The 27,961-nt window shown below is 41.8% G+C and overlaps 1 protein-coding gene across 1 annotated transcript in view; it reads right to left on the bottom strand.

Annotated features, from left to right (window-relative positions):
* The window catches only part of SNX19 (sorting nexin 19), a 70,542-nt gene that overhangs the window by 30,374 nt on the left and 12,207 nt on the right, over window positions 1-27,961 (bottom strand). Inside the window, exons 7-9 of the mRNA XM_043992028.1 lie at window positions 27,381-27,477; window positions 26,676-26,862; window positions 21,494-21,623 (exon numbers count right to left, since the gene is read on the bottom strand). Of these exons, the coding sequence (XP_043847963.1) occupies window positions 21,494-21,623; window positions 26,676-26,862; window positions 27,381-27,477 (414 nt within the window). The remainder of the gene's footprint in view (window positions 1-21,493; window positions 21,624-26,675; window positions 26,863-27,380; window positions 27,478-27,961) is intronic.

Below are 27,961 nucleotides of genomic sequence, written 5' to 3'. Positions count from 1 at the left end.
CTCCCAAGAAAGACCATGGCAAAGAAAAGACCCAAAGTCAAACAATAACAGAGGAATCATGAGTGAGTCATACTTGTATTTCAGGAGGTGCTTCTGACAGATGGAGTACTGTCATCTCAATTGCAGTCTTTTCCCCCAAAACTTGAGGCAGAAGGAGAGGGAGGATGATTGGGTAATAGAAATAACCAAAAACAATGCCAAGAGTTGGAACCACCTTTCTGCCAAACCTGCAAGTGCGTGCGTGCAGGAAGAACTGAAAGCTTGGAGTTTTAGGCTACAATAGATAGAGCACTGAAGCCAGGGTCAGGAAGATTCAAGTTTGAAGCTGGCCATGGACATTTACTAGCTATGTGACCCTAGGCAGGTCATGTAATCTCTGTTTGCCTCAGTTTCCTCATCTATAAAATGGAGATAATAATAGCACCTATCCCCAGGGTTGTTATGAGGATAAAATAAAATAATGTTTGTAAAAGGCTTTGTGAACCTTAAAACACCATGTAAATGATAGTTATCATTAGGAAAGTTTGGGAATGAAAATAAGGAATGTTTGTTCCTCAGGCTCTTCACAGAAGGACAGATTGGGGTGGTACCCACAGGATTCTACTATGGGTGCCTTATTCTACAACCTTAAAATAATGCTCTATGAGCAAAGAAGTTTGAAAACCTTCAGACAGCCTCTCTTGACTCCTCACCACGTAGCTGTCAATGCATCACTAATCATTTAGCATCTTCCATAATGCCTGACAAAAAGCAGATGCACAATAAGTAATAAAAGGTTACATTAACATAGTACTTTAGGGGTTTGCAAAATACTTTTCATCAGAACTCTGTGGATAATGTGAGGGTTAGTCCAATTTGACAAATGAAAGAAACTGACATTTTTAGAGGTTAAGTGACATATCCAAGGTCACTCAGATAAGAAATGTCAGAGTTAGGGCTGAAACTCAGGCCTCTCTTGATTCCATGTTGTGTTCTTCCCACCCCATCATGCAGCTTTGCAAATGAATGCATGGATTTTTTTTTCAAGATGGCAGAGTAGGAGAAAGCTGAGTAGCCAGCTCTCTCACAGTTACTCTGGTAATGTTAAAAAGCAACAGATCAAGAAATCAAAAGAGAAGCTAGAGTAAATTCATTTTGCTAACTCTAGTCAACACACACACACACACACATACATATACACACATATACACACACCACACCACACACAAATAGATAGAAGCCTGTAGTCTTTGGGAAGGGATCCAATCAGAAAAGCCTGGCCTGGGAGTGTAGGTGATGGAGGCCTTGAACAAAGGGACCAGCAGCAAGCCAGTGAAAGCTGTAGTGTATAGTTGTGTCCTGAGGGTGATGGGAGCCTGGCCAAGGGTCTAGCCAAGAATGCATGTAGCCTGCGGCCATGTCTCTCTAAACCTAAAATTGTGTCAGAAGTGTCTGTGTCTGGAAATCTGAGGGTAATGAACCTGGTACACCCTAGTTCAGAATACCCCAATATAGATTTTCTCTGCTTGTTTTTCCCCTGCACTCCTCCATGTAGATCTCCCCATTGTAGTGTGTTGGCTGGAGACATTCTTGAAGCCCTTGAAAAAACATAGTACTCAATACACAGATCTTATATAAAATATCAAAGAAGTCTTCACCATTCCTTCCAAAAATGCAAAGTGCCTGGCTCCAACACATCTCAATTCAACAAGCAAGGATAGGAAAATAAATATAAGAAAACCTTTTTTTAGATTATCAATTAAAACACACACACACACACACACACACACACTACACTAATAGAACCAGGGTTATCCAAGATCCAGAAGAGAATAACTCTATAACATATACAAGTAAAGATGGAAAAAATATAGTGGGTTTGCTACAACTCTACTGGAATTCCTGGGGAAAAACAAAGCAAGAGTTTAAAAACCATATAAATGAAATTTTAGCTATAAAGGAAAGATTTGGGAAAATGAACAGTTTATCAAAGGCAATATAAAACCTTGGTCAAATAGCAGATTCCTTGAAATTAGACTGGACTGGACAGAAATCAATGGTTAGATGAGACAACATGAAATAATTAGGGGAAAAAATGGCAAGATTGAAAAAGAATCAGAAAATAGAAGGCATCTCCTATTAAAAACAATTGACCTGGGGCAGCTAGGTGGTGCAGTGGATAAAGCACTGGCCCTGGATTCAGGAGGAACTGAGTTCAAATCTGACCTCAGACACTTGACACTAGCTGTGTGACCCTGGGCAAGTCACTTAACCCCTATTGCTCTGCCAAAAAAAAAATGACCTAAGAGGCAGCTAGGTGGTGCAGTGGATAAAACACTGGCCCTGGATTCAGGAGGATCTGAGTTCAAATCTGGGCTCAGACACTTGACACACTTACTAGCTGTGTGACCCTGGGCAAGTCACTTAACCCCTATTGCTCTGCCAAAAAAAAATGACCTAAGAGGCAGCTAGGTGGTGCAGTGGATAAAGCACTGGCCCTGGATTCAGGAGGATCTGAGTTCAAATCTGGGCTCAGACACTTGACACACTTACTAGCTGTGTGACCCTGGGCAAGTCACTTAACCCTAATTGCCCTGCAAAAAACAAACATGAAAAAAAAAAACAATTGACCAGGAAAATAAGTTGAGGAAAGATAAAATAAAACCATCAGACTACCTGAAAATCTCAACCATGAAAATCCAGATACCATATTTAGAGAAATCAAGCTTCTTAGACCTATTAGAAACAGATGGTAAGTTGCAAATAGAAAGATTTTATCCGTTACTTCCTGAAAGAAACCCCAAAATGAAAATTCTAGAACATCATAGATAAAATACAAAGTGTTCATATAAAAGACATGAACATTTTGAATTTTATTTATCACTGCAAATAGCCAGAAATAAATATTTAAGTACCAAGGGGCCATACTCAAGATCACACAAGACATGGCAACTACAGTGTAAAGAACAGGAAAGCTTGGAATTTTATATTCTAAGAGGTAAAAGAGAAAGACTTATAGCCAAGGATAATCTATCTGTCAAATATGAATATAATCTTATGGGGTTGGGGGATGGAACTTTAATGAAATAGGAGACTTCCATATATTCCTAATGAAGAGATTAGAATTGAATATATACTTTGGATTGCAAACATAGGAGTAAAGAGATATATAGAAAGGTAAATACATTTAAGCAGTTGGAAGGGACTATATAATGATGAGGTACTTATATTCTAATTGAGGGAGAACAAACAACTTTCACCTTAGGACCCTAATGTCTTCAAAGTCTATAAAGGGAACAAAACAGAGGACTTGGGAGAAATAGTGCTGTATTTTACTGACCTTCAGAGAAAAAAAAAAGAGAGAGAATAAAAATATACTAGGGAATAAAGAGAGAGAAGGGAGTAGAGCTTATTATTTTGCATAACTGGGGCTTATGATAATAATATACAAACATGGAAGAAATGGGAGAGTTAATGGGCTACAATCATAATATCAGACAAGGCAGCAATAAAAATAAATTTGATTAAAATATATAAAGGAGAAACAACATTGTTTTTAAAGGCACCATAGACAATGAACTAATAAATCCTTAATATATATGAATAGAATGGCATAACACCTAAATACTTAGAGAAAAAAGGTTAATTGAATTTCAGAGAGAAAAAGATAATAAGATTCTAACAGTAGAGGTCAAACTCTGTTAGATCTAACCAAAAGAAAAACAAGAAAGATGTCAAGGACCTGAATAGAATTTTAGAAAAGTTAGATATGATGGATCTCTAGCTATTACCAAATAAGTACAGAAAGCATTATATATCTTTCTCGGTGGTGAAAAGCACCTTTATAAAAATTCACCACGTACTAAGGCATAAAAATCTCACAAATAAGTGCATAAAAGCAGAAATATTAAGTATGTCCTTTACTCATCACAAAACAATACAAATTATATTCAAAAGGGGGGCTTTTGAAGAAAGGATTAAAAATTAATTGGATTAAATAACTTAATCCTAAAGAATTCCAGGATCAAAGAACAAATCATAAAAATAACAGAGTTTTCATCAAAGAAAATGACAAAAATGAGACAATATATCAAATCTTTTGGGAGGCATCCAAAGTGGTCCTGAGGGGGAAATTTATATCTCTAAACACTTTTATCATCAGATAACTGACTGAATGAACAAATCAATCAATCAATCAATCATTTAATATATAATTAAATGAGATGTTGTGCGTTCTAGTGAAAAAAGCATGGGATTTGAAGCCAGAGGACCTGGATTAGAGTCTTGAATCTACTTGTGTGATCTTGGTCAAATCTCTTAGCTACTTTGTGACTCAGTTTTCTTATATGTGAAGTGAAGACAAGATAAACCTTAAATAAATAAATGGACAAGATAAACCTTATTTCCTTCTGGATCTAAATCTATGACTCTATAAATTGAAAAAAAAAAATCTGTTCAGAACGTAGATAGTCAAGGACTCGTGACCTAATAAAGAAAAAAAAAAAGCCTTTTGCTCTTCCTGTATGCTATTTGAGTGAACTTGGGCAAGTTTCTTAACTCTTTTGGGCCTCAGTTTCCTTCTCAATCAAATGTTATTTTTTATGTTTTCCAAGGTCTCTTCCAGCTCAAACTCCTATGATACCAGAATCCTATGTGTATCCCTGGACAAAGAAGCAGACATTTCCACTGGAAGCAATCATTTATTCTATCTCTGAAACAAGACTTACATTTTTATTTCCCACTGCTTGGAATAGCTGTGAGGATCTCAAAATCATCCTAGCATTGAGTGTGAAGACTAATTAGTATATTTTGGTGGTGGTGGTGGTGAGATGGAAAGAGACAACAAAATGAGCCTTAAGGATCTACTATTTCATAACAGTCCTACATAAAAATTATCTTCTTGGGCCCCCAACTCTATATTCTTCAAAGGGAAGCCAAATAAAACACTAATGAAGGGCTGGTGCATGTATGCTCAATGAGATTTGCATTCCATGCCTCAGTTTCTTTTTCCTTCCTCCCCAGCACACAAAAGGGAATTAATTTGAGGGAGAATTGTGATTTAAGGATTAAATATCTATGTAGACTGAGTAGGAAGCCCTTTGAGTAAGGTAACTCCTTTGGGAATATATTTCAGAAGTCTTCTCTGATGTCTCTGTACTGAGCTACCTGACTTTCATCCCTTCAGAGGCCCCAGGGCTGTCTAAAGTCCCACCTCCATCACTTTCCCCCAGGCTAGCTCTCAGCTCCGTGTGAACAGCCAGCTCTTCTCATTCTCAATCGCCAGGTAGCCATCCGGCCCTCTCGTTTCCCAGCACCTTGGGGGTGGAGGAGGAGGCCGAGTGGGGAGAGAGATAATTAAAGTGGCCACCCAGTCAGGAGAAAATTGAGTCCAGTTGAGGGGAAAGGGCAAGGAAGAGGGGGAGCAGCCCTCAGAGTCGGAACACTGGGAGGAGGTCGAAGAGAAAAGGGAGGGGCTATGGCAGCAATTTAGTGGTTGCCTTGGCAACCAGGGGCCTCATTGTTCATGGTGACTTTACCTCACTGGGAGACCTCCATGCTCTGCCCTGGGCACAGAGTTATCTCAAGGTAGAAAGAAGGGAATAAGCAGGCTGGGGGTGGGGGTTAAGGGGGAGAGAAAAGAGAAAGGATGATCTGTGTGTAAGTGGGTCCTATCCCATGGTCTCATTCCATTTTGACAAATGAGCATAATCTGGGAGAAATTTTCTACAGATGCACAGAGAGGGGAAAAACAGGGGTTAAATTTAATAAGCAGGAGGGGCAAAGAAGGTTCTAAGTACTTGTCTTGAAAAAGGCTGATAAAGACTGAAAACACTGCTACCAACAAGATGACAAGATCACATCTGAGTAGATTTAGACTTGGAAGATGCCTCAGAGGTCATGAAGTCCAGCCCTTCCCTCAGTTTATAGATAGAAGAAGTGATGTTGTTATCATAGTAATTGCTGAGTTGTGTAAGTCCTGTACAACTCCTCATGACTCCATGTGAGGTTTTCTTAGCAAAGATACTGGAGTGATTTGCCATTTTCTTTTTCAGTTCATTGTACAGATGAGGAAACAGGCAAACAGGATAAAAGTGACTTGTCCAGGTAAAGTGATTCAAAGGTTCTTTAAATCCAACCCTTTGCTCCAAGCAAAATTCCATATATCCAATCCAAGTCTATTTTTAGGATGTGAACTGTTCTAAACAAAGTCATACTTCCTCTACCCTTTCTCCATCAAACAGACATAACTATTCCTCCATGTAGCATTTGATGCAGCTCCTGGCTTCACAACTGAGGCAATGTGATATGTAGTAGAAAGAGGCGGGGATGGGGATCAGAATTGTGGGAAAAGGGCTCTGCAAACCTTGAGTATTATATGAAAGTGAGTAATTGTTATTGTTATCATCATTAATGCTGCTTTGCCACAATCCCTCTAAAGTATGACTTTAGCTAAGATACCTCACTTCTTTGGGACTATGATTTACTCATTTATAAAAGGGGTCTGGGCTTGTAACAACCATGGCCCTTCTGGTCAAATTGTCTCTGAAGTTATCAGCTTCTCTTCCATAGGCATTAAAATAGTGGAACCAAGATAAAGCTATTTCCTGAAGATCACCTTTGTAAGGCCAGAGAAGTGGTAGGTTCTGCTATTCCAGATCATAGCACTATCAGAGCGCAGCAAATGGCATATCTGTCTTTTATCACCATTAGGATGTCATCCCTTTAGGATCATGAGGATTGAGAAGAAGCCATAGGCCTAAGTGGTCTTTGGAAAAAAAGCATCAATTAATTCATAGGCAGCACAGAGGAAGCTCCAGCATCTTCAATCTGTCCAGCTGGGATGACATCCTCACACCTCACTTCTGGATGTTAACCAAATTGTTCCTGCTCTGGGTTCTTAGGTCAAAACCAGTTCAGAATGAATCAGCTGCAGAGCTGAGTACTAGGAGGGAGGTCACAGGGGCAACCAACTGCTGGCTGTACACTCTGCTCATTGAGGGGAATGTCGGCTGAAGCATGACTGGGAGGGTGTTGTGAAGGCTGACCCTACTTAGCCTGTAACTTTTGAGGCTACAAGAAGTGGGGAGGATACAGGGTGCTTGAGTCATAGGGGAGAAGCATCACTCAAAAGTACTCGCTGCAGTTTCCTGCCAAAATCAAGTTCAAATTCTTGTTCATTTAACAATTATTTGGAATGGGACCTCTCTTTGTTAATTACTAAATAAGTGAGTTTCCACTGGGGCAGCCACCAGCTCCTATCTCTTTTCACCAGCAACTATCTAGAAGTCTGGAAACTAGGTTACCACGGCTTATCCTCCACTGCCACCTGGTGGCCATGAGAAGAAATAGAACACTAACTCTCCAAGGTGGCTTTCTTTGGTGGATAGCAAGGGGTCTGGAGTCAGGAAGATTCATCTTCCTGAGTTCGAATGTGTCCACAGACACTTACTAGTTGTGTGACACTCCTCCTCCCCCCCGGTAAGTCACTTAGCCCTGTTTGCCTCCGTTCCCTCATCTGTAAAAGGATCTAGAGAAGGAAATGGCAAACCTCTCCAGTACCTTTACCAAGAAAAACCCAAATGGGGTCACGAAGAGTAGGATGTGACTAAAAAACAACTGAACAAAAACAACATCCAATTAGGAGTGAATTAAATGAAAAAAGCCCCATCATAACAACTATCAATAGGGAAGTAGATAAATAGAATCATAGCTATAGAGATGGAGGAGACCTCAGAGCCCAGCTAGCCCAATGGCCTCATTTTATTAATAAGGAAACTGAGTCCAAGGAAGGGTAAATGATTCCCTATGGTCATACAAGTAATAAATATCAGAGGCAGGATTTGAATAACACCCTCTGTTTCCAGAACCAGTAAATGCACTTCCTGTGGTACCACATTGTCTCCAACACAGGGTTGACTACAAAGTATTCAAAAACTTTAATCAATATCTTTGCATCTTAACATCACAAGTGTTTTCTTTTGGATACTTCAGTACCTGGAATGTTCTTCATTCTACTTATCTAAATTCTATCCACCTTTCTCTACTCTTCTTATATCCAACTTCCCCCTTCCCAAGTACTCTGATCCTTAGGGATCTGTCCTTCTCTGAAAACCTAATGTGGTCAGAGTCAGTAAGGTAGCACTTAGTGCTTGACTGATATTGTCCCCAATTGCTAATTGTTCCATGTGTTACCCGTGAAGTTTAGTAAAAAGTGCATGGGCCTTCTAGTGAGACTACAGTTATCACCTCCACATCATGGGGGTTGGGGTGAGATGTGAGGTGCCCCCATGATCTGGAAAATCTTTGTAAAATTTTTTGGTTCCATCTTCGTACCAGGGAAGAAGTCTGAATTTTTTCATTTTCTTTTATGGGGGTGTTTACTGTCTCTTATTGTAACATTTGGGGTGATATTATACAATACTATATATTTTATGCATTTCTGAGTTCCTAAACTTGTTCTGTGCTGTCTGCTAGCTTTCACATATCATCTGTAGCTTCTGCAAAACTCCCCCCCCAAACTCCCATTTAATTTCTTATGCCAACCTGTGATATAAAGAAAATGCAATGGGGAAAGTCACAATGTAGAAGGGATAACTGTACCACTTTTGCCACTCAAGAGCTGTGTGATGCTGGGCAAGTCATTATCTTTCAAGTCTAGTTTCTCCATTTATAAAGTTGGGACAATAATACTTGTACTACTTCAATTTCAGGACCATTTTGAATAAAAAAACCTGGGAACTGTAATAACAACAATAATAGCAACATTAACAATTGCTAGCATTTATATAGTGCCTTAAGATTTGCAAAGCATTTAAAAATATTATCTCATTTTATCCTTATAACAATCCTGGGAGGTATGTGTTATCACCTCCATCTTACAGATAAGGAAACTGAGAAAGATATAAGTTAGGTAACTTGCCCAGCTGGTAAGTGTCTCAAGTAGGATTTGAATTCAGGCCTTCCTAACTCTAAGTCCACTTTATCCACTGTGATACCTACCTACTTCCCAACTGAAAATGATGATGCAAGCACGAGCTGTCATCTCCTCAATTAAGACTGTGAGCTCCCTGAAGTCAGACTTTGCAAATAACCCACTCCCACATCACAACCTACTCTAGTCCTAGCTAAGCAGTGCTCAATAATGGTGATTAGTTAATTTGCTGATTTAATTCTCCAGAGCCTGTGTGAACAAGTACTAACAGAAATTCACCCGGAAATTTTTTGTACAGAAGTCATTGAGGCCAGCCTTATGAACACCTGATAGCCAAGTTCTAGAAAGGCAAAGAAAGAGGATTTAGAGACTATTAAGCCCACTTTTTAGTTTCCTTGGATCCTGAAAGTTGGCCAAGTACAAACATCGTCAGAGCTGGTCAGGCAGCCTGTGGAAAAACAAGTCAGGAACAACTAAATTTGAATACTACACCAAATGCTTATTATCTGTGTGATGCTGGGAAAAACACTTAACCCCTCTGAACCTTTGTTTCACCATTTGTAAAATGGGGCTAATAATAGCATCATTATAAGATAATGTTTGTAAAACATACAATTGTGAGTTACTATTATTAAATCTGACTAGTTCTGTACGTAAGCAAGATAGGCAACCTCCTACATGGTGTGATCGAAAGGTCACCAAAAGGTCACCTGTCTCCCAAAATATCTCCCCCAATAATTTGCCAAAATGATTAAATTTCCCATTATTAGGGATACTCTTAAAACCTGTAATCTATAACCTGGGAAAGAACCCATGTTTTCACACCAACACAGATGAGTTCATGAGTTTCCTAGCAAAGACAAAGGTTCTAAGAGAGTGGGACATGGGGTGGTATATAAGTGTTGAAAAGCTGGGGTGAGAGAAGTTGAGAAGGGTCAGAAGCATGGGCTGCTGATGGAGAGGACAGGTTTATTTAGTTGAGAGGACTCTGGGTGCCTTTGGAAAGGGCAGTATTACCAAAGAGGTAGGTAGGAAAATAGGGCACTGAAGGAAACCTTGTCCTATCTCACCACCTACCTCATTTGAACCTCACAACTCTGGGAGGTATGTGGTGCAAGACATTATCTCTAATTATAGGTGAGTAAGCTGAGGCTATGAGAGATTAAGTGATTTGTTTTAGATCACATAGCCAAGCCAGCAGTAGAGAAAGGGTTTGAACACAGAACTTTGGAGTAAATCCACTGATTTTTTTTTTTCCATTACGCTCATACCTCCTTAAGGGATTCAGTTCTCTCCTAACTCTTATTATCCTGACCACTGACCAGGACCATTTAAGGATTAATGGTGAGAGCTCTGAACTTGGAATCAAATGATTTCTAATTTCATCCCTGATGCTAGGCAGGTAGGTGGTTCAGTGGATAAAGCACCGGGAATAGAGTTAGGAAGGCCTGAGTTCAAATCTATCAACTTAACATATGACTTATCTGCTATCTGCTTCAGTTTTCCTACTTGTGAGATGGGGACAATAAAAAGCATCTACATCCTAGGATTGTTGTGAGAATAAGGTATAAGATAATATTTTTAAAGCATTACATAACTGCTCACTAAAATTATTATTTCATGACCCTGGACAAGTTCCTTCTCCCTGATCCTCAGTTTCCTTACCTATAAAATATGCATAATAATACTTGTTCTGCCTACTCCACAGGGTTTTTGCAACTTAAAGAGTTATATGGGTTAGTAATTATAATAATATTCATAGCAATTGTAATTATAATTATAATAAATAATATGTGTTAGTAATTAGTATCATGGTATAGTGGCTTAAAGGTAGAAAAGACCTGGGTTCAAGACTTTCTTCTCATACCTACTAATTATGTGATTCTGGGGAACTCAACAACTTCTCAGGGCCACAGAAAACTCGTTAAGACTATATGTCACAGGGGGCAGCTAGGTGGTGCAGTGAATAAAGTACTGGCCCTGGGTTCAGGAGGACCTGAGTTCAAATTCGGCCTCAGACACTTGACACTTACTAGCTGTGTGACCCTGGGCAAGTCACTTAACTCTCCTTGCTTTGCAAAAAAAAAAAAAAAAAAAGAAGACTATATGTTACAGTTTATACCTGGGTAGTTCCCTATACTGATGAAATCCTAGGTCCAAACTTCCCTGAAGTTGTTTTTTTTTTTTTAATACAAAACTATCAATATTTTGATGTAGCAAGGAATAGTTCTCATGTATAAGCTTTGTGTCTACCTTCAGGGCTTTTTGGAAACACTGGAAAGGCCTCTATGTGTAGATGTGTGTACGTACACACACACACACACACACACACACACACACACACACACATGCATGCGCACAAATACATTCTATATATACACCATCCACCCCACCTATTTCAAACCTTCTGCTGAAATCCTGATCGGGTATCCAAGCGTAGACAGTCAGAATGTGACAAGACAGACAGACAGGATCTCTTCATCCCACAGTCAATGCAGAATATGTGACGCCCAGGAAGGGGGAGGGAGAGGTCAGGCGGGGCTGCTGCTCAGACACTAGGGGAAACTATTAGGACCCAACCTGTGTATGACTATAGAAGGCAAGAACCTTCCTGTGCTAAGACCAGCCAGGGCAGGCACAGTGTCAAGTGGGATTCGTTTCCCCCCCAAAGAAGCAACACACAACCTGAGTGAAGCCTCAAGGATGGTGGGAAGTACCGTTCCAGTCCCTCCCAAAGGCAGCCGGAGCCAATGTAACTTGACAGGCAAAGTGAAACATTACCTTGAGAAACTTCTAGGCCTGAGATCCCTTAGGAAAATACCCACAGAGTTACAGGGTAATAGGGACTGAAACTAGCCCAGACCTGGGGAAGGAGACAGAGAAGCCACTGATGCTGCACTTCAGCTACCAGAGAGAGGACCCTAGGAGAGGAAGGGGGCATGGTCATGGCCATGCTTTCAGTGGTTACAGGTCGGGGATGCTGGAGTTTAATCTTGATACTTTATGCCAAGGGTTCAGAACCTGGGATCCACAGGCCCCCAAGGAGTTTGTGGTTAGATTTTAGGAAGCCTAGAAATATGGATGGGGAAAAAAAAAAACAAAAAACATTACCTCTATTTTCACTAACCTCCAACTGAAATTTAGCATTTCCTTCGGTTATAAATGTAGGCAACAAATGTTAATCTGAGAAAGGGTCCATGGATTGGCAAAGGGGTCACGCCCCCCCACACACACACACACAAACAGAGGTTAAAAACCTCTTATTCTACACAATTCCTAAGTCTAAAAGCAGTTACAAAGTTGGAACACAGGGCTGCTGAAAAAGGTTATGGATTAACATAAGATGATAGATTTAGAGTCAGAAGGGATCTTGTAGGCTATCCAGTCTGATGCCTTTAGTTTAGAGGAAAGGAAGCAGACTCAGAGCAGTTAAGAAGATTTGCCCTGGTCCCAAGGAATAGTAAAAGCTAGCTTGTGTATTGTGCTTTAAGGTTTTTACAGATATTATCTCACTTGATTCTCACAAAAACACTGAAAAGTGGGTGCTGTCATTATCCTCATTTTTCAGTTAAGAACACAAGCTAAGTGCCCTGGGGTCATGCTGCTAGTATAGTCCAAGATCAGATTTGAACTCAGGGCTTCTTGACTTTCAGGCCTGGTGCTTTATTCAATGCCCCACCCACCTGTTGCAACCAGTAAATTACAGGGACAGGATTTGAAGGTCTTTTAACTCCCAGAATAGTCTTTCTGCTGAACCAAATAGCCTCTATGGGCTCCCAGGCCAGGAGAGCTTTAAGCTTTCATATTCAGCTTTCATGCCTGGTTTTGGTTTGGTCCTGTCTGCAGACAGAGCCTCGGAGGTCCTCAATGGTCCTTGGACTTCATAACCAGACAACAATTCTGATGTCTGAATGATTGAGGTACACAAGGGCCTTGGCTACACAGCCCATGCAGCCCCTGGCTATACAACAACATTACTGTTCTCCTTCCCAAGGCCTTTCCAAGCCATAGGACTTAAAGTTATAGGCTTCTTCAAGGTAATCAAATATAATCTCCCCATTTAAAAGAGGAGGAAAGGGCAGCTAGGTGGCACAGTGGATAGAGCACCGGCCCTGGAGTCAGGAATACCTGAGTTCAATCCAGCCTCAGACACTTAACACTTACTAGCTGTGTGACCCTGGGCAAGTCACTTAACCCCAATTGCCTCACTTAAAAAAAAATTAAAAAAAAAAAAAAGAGGAGGAAACCTGAGGTCTAGAGACATAAAGCGATACATTCAATGTGCAAGAAGTTGCAGTACCAAGATTCCAATCCCAGTCTTCAGCACTCATTCAAATATGCAAGTGTCTCATTTTACCACATAGGACCAGGGCCTAGGAGAATTGGACTGGGGAGAGCAGTGGAGGGGGAAGGCTGGGAGAGGAGAGAGGTTTGATGAAAACTAGAAAGCTTGGACCAAAAAAAAAAAGGGGGGGATAGCCCAAGTCTCCCTTTGCCTTTTTCAGAAGAAATTTGGTGGGTCAGTGTAAGAGGGAGAGACTAAGTATGTCTGTTGCAGGTAGACATTCTGGGAGATAGGAAGTAGGACATGGCTCAGATAGGAATATGGAGGTGGGAAACCCAGGGAAGTATAAATGATACATGGTAATGGAATCTAGGAAAGGAAAAGAAAGGAATGAGCATTTATATAGTACCTACTGTTTTCCAGGCCCTGTGCTTGGTGCTTTGCAAATATTATCTTGTTTGATTCTTACAACAATTCTTGGGACTAGGTGCTGTTATTATCCCCACTTCACAGTTGAGGAAACTCAGACAAACAGAAGATAAGTCATTTGCAAAGGGTCACAAAGTTAGTAACTGTATAAGGTTGGATTGGAATTCAGGTCTTCCTGATCCTGCATCATCTGCATCACCTAGCTGCCTTTTGATTGGCTAAATGGCTTTTGGCAGCTGTGACCTGCATGATGTCTCTTGCAATCTCCCTTCCTGGGTAGCCCATAATGCCTCTGGGGAGTATCAAAGCCAGAAAAAAGGGTTTTGCGGGGACAGCTAGGTGGTGCAATGGATAAAGCACCGACCCTGGATTCAGGAGGACCTGAGCTCAAATCTGGCCTCAGACACTTGACACTTACTAGTTGTGTGACCCTGGGCAAGTCATTTAACCCTCATTGCCCTGCAAAAAAAAAAAAAAAAGCATTTTGCTCCACCACGTGGAACTGCCCAACTACTCTCTATCCCTTACAAATCCCTCCTTGGGCAGTCTAGTGAAACCTAAGGACCCATGCTCACAATAATGTCTGTTGCCAGAATTCATTCATAATAGAAGAAAATACTGAGATTCAATGAGAAGTTAGTGAAAGTAAAGATATAAAACTTTTTTTCCTATCCAAGTTCATGGATTCCCACCCCACCCCCAAACATATCCATGAATCCCAGACCTCTGATTAAGAACCTTTGCCATACAGTATGCTAGAACTGTTCCCAAGGCTGATGGAGACAGGACACTGCCCACGAACCCCAGACTCTCTGCCCATTATACCCCAACTTCTTTTCCTTCCCCCCACCCCATACCTTCACCCCGGGATTTCGGGAGATGGCTCAAAGGGAGAGGTCATTTCTAAGAAGACTATTCCGAGACCTCTCTGGTCCGGTTTAAGCCCCTGGGCTTGCTATTTAATCCCTTCCTCCTGGCTTTGAGGTCTAGCCGGCTCCTCTAAGCCTGCCTCATTCTTCCCTATCTGCTCTCCTCCTGGGCATGTTTTTCTTCTACTACTCCCTTCTGTCCATAAACCCTAGAGCCTCCTTGCTTCTATCATCTTCCCCCCCCCCCAACTCCTCCCCCCTTCCCTTTTTCTAAGAAACCCTGATGCAGACTTGTGGAATGTGTCCGCTGCCCTTTTGACACAGGGACAGATGCCACCCTTGGGGCCACGGGGAGGGCAGAGCCAAGAGACGCGGCTCACATGTATTCTCTTGGCCTGGTCCATATTTGTATCGTTGCGTAGCCCTGGAAGTCTAGAAAAGGATTCAGTCCAACTACTTCTCATTCCTTCATTCTCTACATCAGGGCCCATAATAATCTCCCGCTGACTTTCTGCTTCCTGACCATATACTTATACTATCAACAAAGAACCACAGTTTCAGACAAACAAAAACAAAAAGAAAGTTTTCTCTTCTCCTCCAACCCACACACCCCTTCTGTCCCTGAGCATCTTGTCGGGGCCCTCAGGTTGGGTTTCGTTTCAGGTGGGGACAGAGGAGAATTTCTCAACAACCTTGGCTCTGTCTTTTCTCAGACACCAATAAAGTCTGCCCAAGCTGGCCTAAGTCCCTGGCTTAGATCTACCGCCCCTTCTCCCCTTTCATTCCCCTCATCTCTGGCTCCAAGGAAAGAATGCTGCTCGTTACATAATTGGATGTTCCCAGCACAGAAGCTGACACGGGAGGTCATGCGCGCACGTGTGCAAAGCCACCCTTTTACTTAACAATACCTTTTTCGGGCATCAAGCTTTCCTTCTTCAGCTCCAGCCCCCCCCTCCCTCTACACCATCAACAATCAAGGGAGATTTATAGAGCTTGGCTCAGCTCAGAGCCATTCCAACCTCAGTCTGGAAGGAGGGGTCAGGGGGTTGAGTTTACTCGGCCTTTTATTTTTCCCTTGTAGAACAGGGAAAGAAGTTACTATTTGGCAGCGGTCTCTGGTGCCCAAGGCAGCTGTGTGTATGGGTCTTTCAAATAGAACAGGTCAGAGAAAGTGAAAGGAGTTGGGCACAAGAGAAAAAAACCTTTTTTGGGGGTGGGGTGGGGGAAGGGGGTTTGGGGGGATTAATAAAGCCTAAATAGCAGTAAAGTCCTGGGAAGAGATGTGGCCATCAGAGCAGACAAGGGCAGTGTCACCCCAGAGACTCAAATCACAGAGTTACAGATAGGGAGGGTAGGGTGTGGCAGCAGCAAGCTTTGGTGCTGGTTAGTTTTGTAATAACACCAGCTGACCCAGACCCTTAAAATTTAGAACCCCAAGGGGATGACTATGAATTTGATTACCCGGCAAAAGAAAACAGGACAGAGGCCTCCAGTCCCAGGGTGGAGAGGACCATGCTGTCTCTGGTGTGCTATGCAGCTGTCTTGGGGAACATAAGAGTCTCAGTGAGTTCAACATTGAACAGAGCTGGGAGGACCTGATGCTCTTGGGAAGGGCTGGGGGCCTGGGAGGGCAGGGATGGGGTAATGGAGTGGTAGTGGTGGCTAAGGCTTCAGAGAGAGCTCAGATTTCCAGCTTGTTTCCTTACCTCTTAAAGCTTGGTTGGGAGAAAGTTGGCTAGTGTTGCATCAACTTTTTTTTTTTTAAATACAAAAGGTACAACCCTCCTAGGAGTTTATATGTAGGCTGACTGAGGGAAAGAGGGAGAAAGGAGTATGTGCATGCGTGTGTGTGTGTGTGTGTGTGTGTGTGTGTCCCTGGAAATGCTTCCCACTCAATACGCATCATCTAGGTTAGAAATGCCCTAGGCATTGGAATATAGGATCAAGTTTGAATGTACAGAAATGTGTGTCTTGCAAGAAGGATGGGATAGTTTCTAAAAACCCAACAAAGTCCAGTGCTTTCAGGCCATGAGCTACTTTCTTCTGTTCTCTTCCAACAAATCTGCCCCTTCTAAGATGATGCAGCCCTACTTGGAAGCTTCACAGATTGTGGCTCCCTTGTCTTCATCTCCATCTCTGTGTCAGGCCTCTCATCTTCAAGATCCTTCTGAAACATTACCCAGACCTTGACTGTTTTTCTTCTAATTCCTCACACAAAGTACTCTTCTCTTGATCTGGAATTGGCTCAACCCCTTCAGAGTTTATGGCTTACTGAGACCTCAGATGAAACCTCAGAATTACACATTTGCAAGGAATCTCGGGTTGCCTGGTTCAACTCTTAACTTGCCTGAGTATCCCCTGCATGGCAGCTCTGACTGAAGGAGCCAGTTTGAAGGCATCATGTAAAGGGAGGAGAATCTCACCACCTCCCGAGGCAACCCATTCCATTTTTGGAGAGCTCTAATTGAATTGGTAGGAGGTTTTTCCTTTTATCAAACCTAAATCGGTCTCTCTGAAATTTTTAGCCATTTAGTCTTATCTTTCTTCCAAGTGACAGCCCTTAAAATATATGAAGACAGCTATCATGATCTACCCCTCTCCCCTAGTTTTCTCTTCTTCAGGATCCCTATTTCCATTTAATTCTCATATGAGAAGCAGAGTAGAATTGTGAAGAAAGTTCTAGACTTGAAGTCAGGAATGCCTAAAGCCAGATCTAAGCTCTGATACTGTGTGACCAGTCTCAGTTTCCCACTCTGTAAAGTTACTTATAGAATGACCTCATGGGGTTGGTATGGTATGAGGTTTAAATGAGACGATGCCTAGAAAACATTCTAAAGTGCTAGTACAGGTTAGTTGTTATTACATGTGGCATGACCTTGAGTCCTAGCTCCATTCCTCTAGGTGCTTAGTTCTAACTTATCAATGTCTTTCCCAAAAGATAGCTCTTAGAACTGGACACAATACTCCAAATGGTGTCTGATGATGAGGGAAAAATTCAGAGGGACTCGGACCTCTCAACGCACCCTAAGATCTTGATCCTTCTTACAATGATGTGGTAAATTGAGTTTTAAGTAAATCATGGAAATTGTCCTTTTTGTACTTTCCCTACTGGTCTACTGTTCCCCTTTGAATACCCTCTCACTCTTCTACATGTTTCTAAGGATGATAGATTCAGAGCTGGAAGAGACCTAAGAGGTCATCTAAGCCAACTGCTTCATTTTTCAAATGTAGGAACTGAGGCCCACAGAGGTCACATGACTTGCCAGAGGTCAGCTACACCAGGAGTGCTGGTAGCTGAACCAACATCCTCTGACTCTAAACCCAGTGTTCCTTCCACCGCACCACCCCTTCTCCTCCTCTTGCTGTGCTTTGAAATACACTCTCTTTGTCATGGCCCCAGAAAACAGGAGAGACTCCTTCTCAATCAACTTCTATTGACTAGCTAGAATTTCCCCTTGGAGCTCTTGAATCTCCCACCTGTTCCTAACATTATGGAAGAACCAACAGAGAGAAATGCAAAAGAGGGACAAGGCATAGAAAAATTAAGTCAAAAGTTTGGCGGAACTTTCAAGTGAATGGATGGAGTACATTATATCTCTACTCTTGAACAGAGGATACAGGTGAACAATGGTAAGAGTTTAGCGAAGGGAGAATTACCCAGGATGGGCTTTGAATTCCTATCTCATTCAGCAGCCATTCTGCAAAGACATTGCTATTTTTCCCTCTCCTTGTAACTTAAGGTATTGAAGGAGATAAAGTGATTCAACAGAGATATTTTCCCACTGTCTGCTGTTGGCTAATGTATAGATACATACTAGTGTTCCAGCCTAGTGTCTTATCATGCAGAGCATGGAGATCCTGGATTATATTAGGAAAGTGCAGGATCTCACAGGTTGTACCAAGCTAGAAATGTCTTGAATGGATGAACTATGAGCCTATTAAGAAATGTAAGGCTGGGGTAGCTAGGTGGCACAGTGGATAGAGCACCAGCCCTGGAATCGGGAGTACCTGAGTTCAAATCCAGCCTCAGACACTTAACACTTACTAGCTGTGTGACCCTGGGCAACCCCAATTGCCTCACTAAAAAAAAATGTAAGGCTTAGGAAGGATCATCCTCAAAAGGTTGGCCATTATTTTTGGTCAGAGCAATTCATAAAGACATAAAGCATGAAGGAGGCTGCAATTTGTATCAGTTGTGGGAATATCCACATTGATGAAATTATCATTCCTTTGAAGTCCTGCAGAAGTATAAAGAGGCATATGGCTAACATTTGACCCAAGGAATAGGAAGGACTGGCAGATGTGATTGCTGAGTCAATATCAACAATCTCTGAAAGATCATGGAAAATAGAAGATGCATCAAAGCACCACAGAAGGGCAAATATCCCAGTTTTCAAAGAAAAAAAGAGTGTAGAGTCTGCAAACTATACTCTGGTGAGCTGGGCTTTGAGTCCTGGAAAATTATAGAATGGATTATCAATGGAATGGTTGGTGAGCATGATGAAAGGGAAGAGAGTATCACGCAGGGCCAGGATGGTTTCATTATGACTAGGTCATGATAGACTCACCTCATTGGTTTATTTCTGTTGTTGAGGCTACTGGATTGGTAGATGAGGGAGATGTTATAGATATGGTTCATTTAGATTTTAGCAAAGCATCTCACAGTCTGTTATGTCTTAGATGAGAGATGTGAGTGACACTTGTACAAAAATTAGATGGTCTTGGACCTGATTGAATGACTGGGTCTAAAAAGTCATCATTAATAGCTCAGTGTCAACCAGGAGGGAGGGAGAGGGCTACAGGATCTGTTCTTGACCCTATTCTTCTTAGCATTTTTACTAATCATTTGGCTAAAGGCATATATGGATTTGCTTGATACCACATTAGAAACAGCTGCCACAAATGGGGATGTTGGCATGAAAAGAAAACAAGGGGAATAGGCTAAAAGAGAGGTTGCATTCCCTTTCCTTGGTCCTGGAAAATAGAATTATTCATGGAAGTTTGCACAGACAGATAAGCAGTGAGATGACCATGGGAATGGTGGGCGGGGCTTATGAGTCTGATTTCATATCCTGTCTCAGGCATTTACCAAGGGTGTTACACTGAACAAGTCACCGAACCTCTGTCTGCCTCAGTTTCTTCATCTTAAAGGGGACAATAATAGCATCTAACTCCCAGGGTTGTCATGAGGATCAAATGAGATGATGTATATGGAACATTTTGTCACATCAAAACTGGGACCAGCAGTCTTCTGACTGCCAGACTGGAGCTTTCCCCCAACCACCTGACGCCATCTGACTTCAATGTCAAACACATGTTCTTAAGTGAAGTCAGGATTTGGCCCCTTCTTACTCTGGGATCAGAACAGACTGCTGCTTCTGCTCAGTCTATGCCAAACCATCCCTTAAGAAGACAGACATCAGAACAAGAGAAGATGAGGCCAAACCACAGAATCACAGAATGAGAAACCACATGTGTATCTCAGGTCAAGTGAATGTCTTTCCCCAGACCACACTCCCCAACTTCCTTTAGTTCAGTATGGCATGGGTTGGTTCTCTGGCTCTTTCAAAAATCAGCTTGCTAGAAACATTCTTATTCTAGATAAGCTTTTCCTATCTTTATTAGTAGCTCTTGGCACCATTCTGAGAGGCTGGAGGGGTGCTGGGCATGAAACTGTGGTCACAAAGTCCCAAGCTGGCAACTCAAGTGCCCTTTCATTCATTACTGACCTCTTCTGGTCCTTCCTCATTGCTAAACATAAATGCACAACTGGAAGAGAGTTCTTCGAAATCCACAACCCTGAGCCTTTATGTTTGTGAAAGCCTTTGCTGAGTGAAAGTTTTCCTAGTTACACAGGCAGGAAAAGGGGTGAAGGGTGTGGAGGTGGAATGAGAAGAATAAAATGCTGCCACCTAGGAGAAATGCCAATGATTCAGTAGTGGAAATGACCAAGGAAGGTTTGGGGCAGGCATATCTCAGCGGAAGGAAAATGCTACTCCTAAGGGCTACAAAGCAATCAGATGTGACCCTGAAAGTTCCAGAGAGCTGACCAAATCCCACATCAAAAGTTTTTGATTTAAGCTATTGGAAAAATTTTTTCCCTTAGTGGGAACATGCTTCCTTTTTTAAATATGGGAAATTAACAGAAAAAAATTTGCTCCACAGAATTTTTTTTTTAAAGTTTTTTCTGTGGAAAAAATTACATTTTTTCTGGTGGACAGCTCTTTTTAAAAAGTGAGACATTGGCAAAGCACTTAGACATCAGTACAGTATTTTTATTCTATTATCTATAAGCAATATTTGAATATGTTTAGGTTTATTGGGAATAAATTTTTAGCTTTATTATTAGGAATATGTTTACTTAGACATAATTATCTGTTTCAGATGATGAGTGTATGGAAGAGGAAGCATGTCTTTATTCGTTTTTCTTCAGTACTTGAAACAGGAAAGTGGAGAATTGGGTGATCAATCTCTTATTACTCTTATTGCTGTTATTATTTATGTGAATGATTATGAAAAGGAGGATTAATATTCATATTTCTATAGCATTTTATACAACCTTTTATTTGAATCTCATAAAAACTTTATGCTCTAGTTATGGCCTGTATTATTATTCCCATTATTATTATTATTCCCATTTGCTAGAAGAGGAAACTGGCTCAAAGGGGTTAAAGAACGTGCCCAAGATTACCCAGCCAATGAGTACCTTAGCCAGGAATGGAACTCAGGCATTCTGATGTCAACTCCAGCACTCTTTCCATGACATCATTGCTTTTTTCATGCCAGTGATGATCCTTAGATAGACTCTTCCATGATGTCAGGGGCTACTGATCTCTCCTGGCCATGATGATTCCCAGACTACTCAATCTTCTATAGCCCAGGGGTCAGAAGAAAGTCTCCAGAGTTAGCCTCTATCTCTAACATAGGTTAACTCTGGGGTTAATGGGACCGAGGTCCCACCGGGGCCTCTAAAGGTCAGGAAGAAGCCAATGGTCTTACCTTTGTATCAGGGTCCCAAAGAGAAGATGAAGGGCTTTCTGCATATTTTCAGTGCATAGCCATTTCCATTGTTCCATCATTAGCAAGAGGAGAAGGTCCAGGGCTGTGTCAGCTAATGCTGTCTCTGACTCTAGAAAGAAAAGGACCAGGAGTCACTTACAGAAAGGACCTTATACTCAGGGAGTTCATTAAGCTAATAGAACCCTGGATTTCCTCCACCTTCAAATCAACCCCTCCAAATTTATAGAATTCCTTTCGTTCAAAGTAATCTAGTAAAAACTTAGTGACTAGTATGTGCAAAATGGGGTATGAATTTATGCTTTATATAATCTGTGTCACTTGGTAAATAAGAGGCAGCTAGGTGATGCATGGATAGAGCATTGGACTTAGAGTCAAGAAGACCAGAGTTCAAATTCTACCACAGACACTTACTAGCTATGTGAGCCTAGGCAAGTCATTTAACCTGTGTGTGCCTCAGTTTCCTCCTCCATCAAAATGGAGACAATAGGTTTTCTTGTAAAACATGACTAATATGGTAATTTTTACATAAACATACATGTATAACCCATATCTGATTGCTTACTGCCTCAGGGAAGAGGGAAAGGAGGGAGGGAAGGAAGGATAAGAATTGGAACTCAAAACTATAAATAAAAATGTTTATTACTTTTAAAAAAATGTCAATTTAAAAAATAGAGACAATAATAACACTTACTTCCTAGGGCTGTCATGAGGATAAATTGAGGTAATGTTTATAAAATACTTTGCAATCCTCAAAGCACTATAAACATATATACAGGCATAAATATATATGTGTGTTTATACTATATATATACATATACATGTGTTTATACTATACAGACACACACACAGTTTTGCACCGTCATAAGTAAGCAAGCTCCTTGAACAAAAGAGCTAGGAAGCTATATGTGGATGTTCTGCTGAGCTGTTCAGAGTGGCTTTGAATCCTCTCCTATTAGCCTGGCAGGAGCCTTGGAGTACCTAGAACTTGAAATAAACACTAGGAAGAGGGTATATTATCCCCTTTGGTCTAGATTTCCATGGGCATGTCTCAGTGAAATCTTGCTCCTCCAATTGGCCTGATTGCCCTATAGTTTCCTGATTTATTGATTCCATAATTGGTTGGACATAACTGGAATGAGAATCATAGAGCTTTAGATCTGGAAAGGCTTACAGGATCATAGATCTACAACTGGAAGAGACCCCAGAAGTCATTTAAGTCAGTGGTATCAAACTCAAATAGAAATGGGGGACAGTATCCCACACCTGTGCAGCTAGATGGCACAGTGGATAGAGTGCCAGTTCTGGAGTCAGGAAGACCTGACTTTAAATCCAGTCTCAGACACTTACTAGCTGTGTGACCCAGGGCAAGTCACTGATTCCAGATTGCCTCAGTTTCCTCATCTGTAAAATGAGCTGGAGAAGGAAATGCAAACCACTCCACTATATCTGCCAAGAAAACCTCAAATGGGGTCACGGAGAGTCGGACAAAAATAACTAAACAACAACAGCATCTACGACAATTCCATAGCTAAAGATATCTAGGGGCTGCATATTGGATCAGTATTAAAATGTAATGTTATCAGGGCAGCTAGGTGGCACAGTGGATAGAGCACTGGCCCTGGAGTCAGGAGTACCTGAGTTCAAATGTGGCCTCAAACACTTAACACTTACTAGCTGTGTGACCCTGGGCAAGTCACTTAACCCCAATTGCCTCGCTAAAAAAAAAAAAAAAAAAGTAATGTTATCTATGTTTTATTTTATTTTTGTTTATTTTGTTATGTAATTTTCCAATATATTTTAATCGGGTCTGTTTGGGCCCTGGAGAGTGTTATAGGAGGGCTATGTATTTGAAAGCTCTGATGCAGGTCAATATCCTCATTTTACAAATGAGGAAATTGGAGTCCAGAAAGGTACAATGATTCACAGGTCACAGAGGTAGACAGTGGCAGAGCTGGGATTCAAATTTTCCTGTACCACTCCCATCTAGTATTTCTTCCATTGTTCACTAGCAACTTAGACCTGTATATACCTGCCCTCACCTGCCTGGGTCTAGACTTCTTGGTTTTGGGCTTGATTCCAAGGAAGGGTGGGGATTAATTAGATACTAGCATCTCATCATTTCTCCAGGGGTTGGACACTAAGTTCCAAGATAGACACTGGCTTTCAAAGCCCCATTCATACTTTTATAGCATAATTCAATCTAGGGCAGCTTTTAAAGCTGATGTCTGGTGCTGCCACCTTGTGGCCCAAACTGCTTACTACTTAGTGGAGACAAAAAGAGAAAGGGAAGAAGGTACCTTGGAAAGAAAAATTGGAATCATACTCCTCTCTCCTCCTAGACTTTTGACTCTATCAAGGCATAGATGGGGATGGTAGGAAATATGCATTTCTATAGTGCCTATTGTGGTGCCAGGCACTGTGCTAAGTGCTTTTATTATTATCTCATTTGATGCGCCGATGACAGGCTCACACACAAAAAAACTAATGGCCCACGTTTACATGTTAGTATTTGTAGGAGGAATTTGCTACTACATCTACTATCAGACTGAGATTCTTTTCTCTTTGCCTGGCACTTTATTACTAGAACATTTCATCTACTTCCAGTCACTATTACCCAGTAAGGCAGGAAGGCACAGAAGTTATAAAATCATTTTCCAGATGGGAAAGCTGAAGCCTGAAAATTTAGTCCCAATGAGTCAGTGGTAGAAACACTACCAGGACCCAGATCTCTGTACCCTCTAAACTAGGAAGGATTATCCTGTTGTTGTTCCTGATTAAGAGCAGTACAACGGGGCAGCTAGGTGGTGCAGTGGATAGAGCACCGGCCCTGGATTCAGGAGTACCTGAGTTCAAATCCGGCCTCAGACACTTAACACTTACTAGCTGTGTGACCTTGGGCAAGTCACTTAACCTCAATTGCCTCACCCAAAGGAAAAAAAAAAAAGAGTAGCACAACTCTGAAGATACTAGAGAGAGAACAAAGTTCAAGTGATGAAGCAGAAATGCCTTGTCACAGAGGATCTCAGGACTTAGGACTGGTTTTATCTGTCACGATTGTATACATCCTCAGCTCTCCTGGAGGTATGGAGACAATGTGAGAGCCTATGTTGTTGTTGTTGTTGTAGTAGTTCAGTTGTTTCAGTCATGTCTGACTCTTTGTGACCCCATTTAGGGTTTTCTTGGCAGAGATACTGGAGTGGTTTGCTATTTCCTTCTCCAGCTCATTTTAAAGATGAGGAAACTGAGGCAAACAGGGTGACGTGGTTTGCCCAGAATCACACAGATAGCAACTGTCTGAAGTTGGATTTGAATTCAGGAAGATCAGTTTTTCTGACTCCAGATCTGGTGCTCTATCCATTGAGTCAACCTACTGACCCTATGGTGTGTGTGTGTGTGTGTGTGTGTATACATGCACATAAACATACATACACATACACACACAAGAAATACAGAAAAGACTCAACTATCCTCAAAGGAGCTATAGGGTTAGAGGGAGTAGGGATAGCTATGGGTGTCCCTTAAATTTTAGTTTTTAATTTGTGTTTGTTTGTTTTGGTCTGGGCCTGTGATTTCATGTATGTAGAGAACTTCTTGGAAAGGGCTTCCATTATTGTAGGCTAAGAACTCATCTGTCACTCCTAGTCTCAGAGAGTTTCAGAGGGCATGGAGAGGGGTCTAAGAAGTTACCTGCCTTGCCCATGTCCACACAGCTAGTATGTGTCAGAGCCAAGGTCACAAGATGCTAGATTTGAGGGGCAGCTAGGTGGCGCAGTGGATAGAGCACCAGCCCTGGATTCAGGAGGACCTGAGTTCGAATCCGACCTCAGACACTTAACACTTACTAGCTGTGTGACCCTGGGCAAGTCACTTAACCCCAATTGCCTCACCAAAACAAACAAACAAACAAACAAAAGAACCCACCAAGATGCTAGATCTGGAATCAGAAGAGACTTTAGAGGTCATTCAGTCTAAACCTTCCTTTTTAAGGGGAGGAAGCTGAGTCTTAGGCTGAGTAAGTAGTCTGATGTCACAGATAGAAGAGCCAGGATGAAAGATTCTCTAGCTCAGATCCAAGGCCATTTCCCCTGCACCATGAGGCATCATACCTTCTGAGGAAATGTCAGCACTCCCCCCGCCCCACCCTACCCTAAAGAGAATGTGAGACTCAGGGACCATGCCATCATTCATTGTGATAGTCCCGAGTGCCTAGCATGGTGCAGCAGATATGATACTAGCTGATATTTTTGTAGTGTCTTAAGGTTTGCAAAGTACTTTGTGTACATTATCTCCTTTGAGTCTCACAACCAGCCTTTCAGGTGGGTGCTGGTATTATACCCATTTATGAGGAAACTGAGGCTGAAAGAAGTTAAATGACTTGCCAAGGGTCACACAGCCAATAAGTGTCTGAGGCAGGATTTCAACTCAGGTCTCCATAACTCCAAGTCCAAAATTCTGTCCACCATATTGGAGTTGTTAAATTTGTTTGCCCAAACTGAACCAGAATATGATGTAATTGGGAAATGTTTAACAAAATACATTAAAATACCACACAATGTAGATAATGCTAACCTGTGGTTTTGTAAGTCAATACATGACCTGCAAGGATCCATTTCATTTGAGTTTGATACCATTGTACCACCCCACGTAGCTGCCTCAGTGGCTAAGACTCTCATAAGACATTACCTGTGATTTTTACAAGTAGTCCTGCAAGTGTCTGACCCTGCTGAGATGCATGCTTGGATCTTGGAAATCTGTTTTCCTACCAGCTTTTTTCCAGGGCTCATAGCATCACCAAGATTTAAAGCTGTTCTTGCACCAGGCAAGACCCTGGCATGAGGTTGGCATGCACAAATGAGCCTGGATTGTTTGTACAAGGGAAACTGAGTTCTGATGAACCCATTCTAGGCCTCAGAAGCTTGAAGAACTTTGTAAGCATTGAAGTGGTCCTAAAATAAGCACCCTATGGATTACCTCATTTATAAAATCAGGTGGGGAGGGTGGTATAGATGACCTTTAAGGTCCCTTCCAACTCTAAGTCTGTGATGCTAGTCAGGTGAGTGTCTCCCCTCTGACCTTCAGACACTCTGGAGACCACAAAGTCCCACGATGAGACAGGATTTTGGCTCCTACTTCCCTCTGAGGCAGGGGCATGGTCATTTACCTTGGTCACTGCTCCCATCCAGGGGTGAAGCAGCATCATCTGAGGGGCTCTCACTGCAGTCATCTGTACATTCTTTGGGGGTCTGCTCACAATCCTTTTCCAAGGCTTCTTCTGCCTGTATTTCCAGGAACTTGCTCTGCTTTACAAGGAATGACTCCATCCCAGAAATCGACAGGATGTCTGACTCCTGGAGAAATCAATTGGCATGGGTGGGTAGGGAGAATTCCAGCAGTAGGAAAAGGACCAGGGATCAGATACAGCTGTATTCAACCCACCCTTGGGGTCCACTTACACTAGAGGTCATAGTGTATCCCAGTAATATTAATCTACCTTCATCCTGGAGAGGAAAACTTCTATTCACTAATTAAGTTGCAACCGCAATGACCTCTCCCTTAATTAATACTTCTCATACACTTGGACTGTAGGTATTTTACCTTAGGGTAGGCAGTTCCTTCCCAGTATTGGTTTCCCTCCTTAGTTATGCCTTCTCTTCTATCATAAGCCTAGGGCACTTCTAAAAGCCAACCAACCAAGTTGGAGTAACAGAAGAAAAAGAAACCCTCCCAACCACAACTTTTTATCAAGACAATAGATTCTCAGCTGCAGAGCCTCAGCCCCAACCTGGCTCTGGGAATTTCCCAACCACTTATTGATAAAACATAATGGTTACTGCCCCATGAGGCTCCCTGGGAGTTCTCTCCTTACCACGTTACTTTCCCGGAGGCAATATAGGACCTTCTCATGTGACTCCGCCACATTCAATACAGGAGCGATTTTGCTAGACGGGAACCTGAGTCTAGACCTGTAAGAAAAAGGCACACAGAACAGGAAATGACATGGATCTTGATCTCCAACAATCCTATGATTTGTTCTCAGATCTTAACACAGCCAAACTTCAGCACTTCTCTGCTGGTCCCACCACAGCTAGGCACTATGCACCAAGATTCTGAAAAGATTGTGCATTCTGGAAGCTAAATAGCATTGGAATGAGCTGTGGTTTTCCCCACACCTTTGAATTTGACTGCAGTATTGGACATCTGACAGGCGACACAGGAGAAAGATATGAAAGCAACTGTCCTTATTTGCCGGCACTATTTCTGAGACTGTATTATCCTCCTTGGCTTGGAGGCTTTGCCCCAAAGTAATCAGGGAGGAAGCAGGCATCTTGATACTCTACAACATGGAATACTCATAAGTCCAGTTGTCACCAGGGACCCATATACAGGTGTGGGTAATGACAAGGTAAGGACATTGATCCCTTTATGTTGACAAAGGTGTATGATGAA

Source organism: Dromiciops gliroides, chromosome 3, assembly GCF_019393635.1.
Source record: "Dromiciops gliroides isolate mDroGli1 chromosome 3, mDroGli1.pri, whole genome shotgun sequence".
NCBI lineage: Eukaryota > Metazoa > Chordata > Mammalia > Microbiotheria > Microbiotheriidae > Dromiciops > Dromiciops gliroides.
This window is presented reverse-complemented; position numbering and strand designations above follow the sequence as displayed.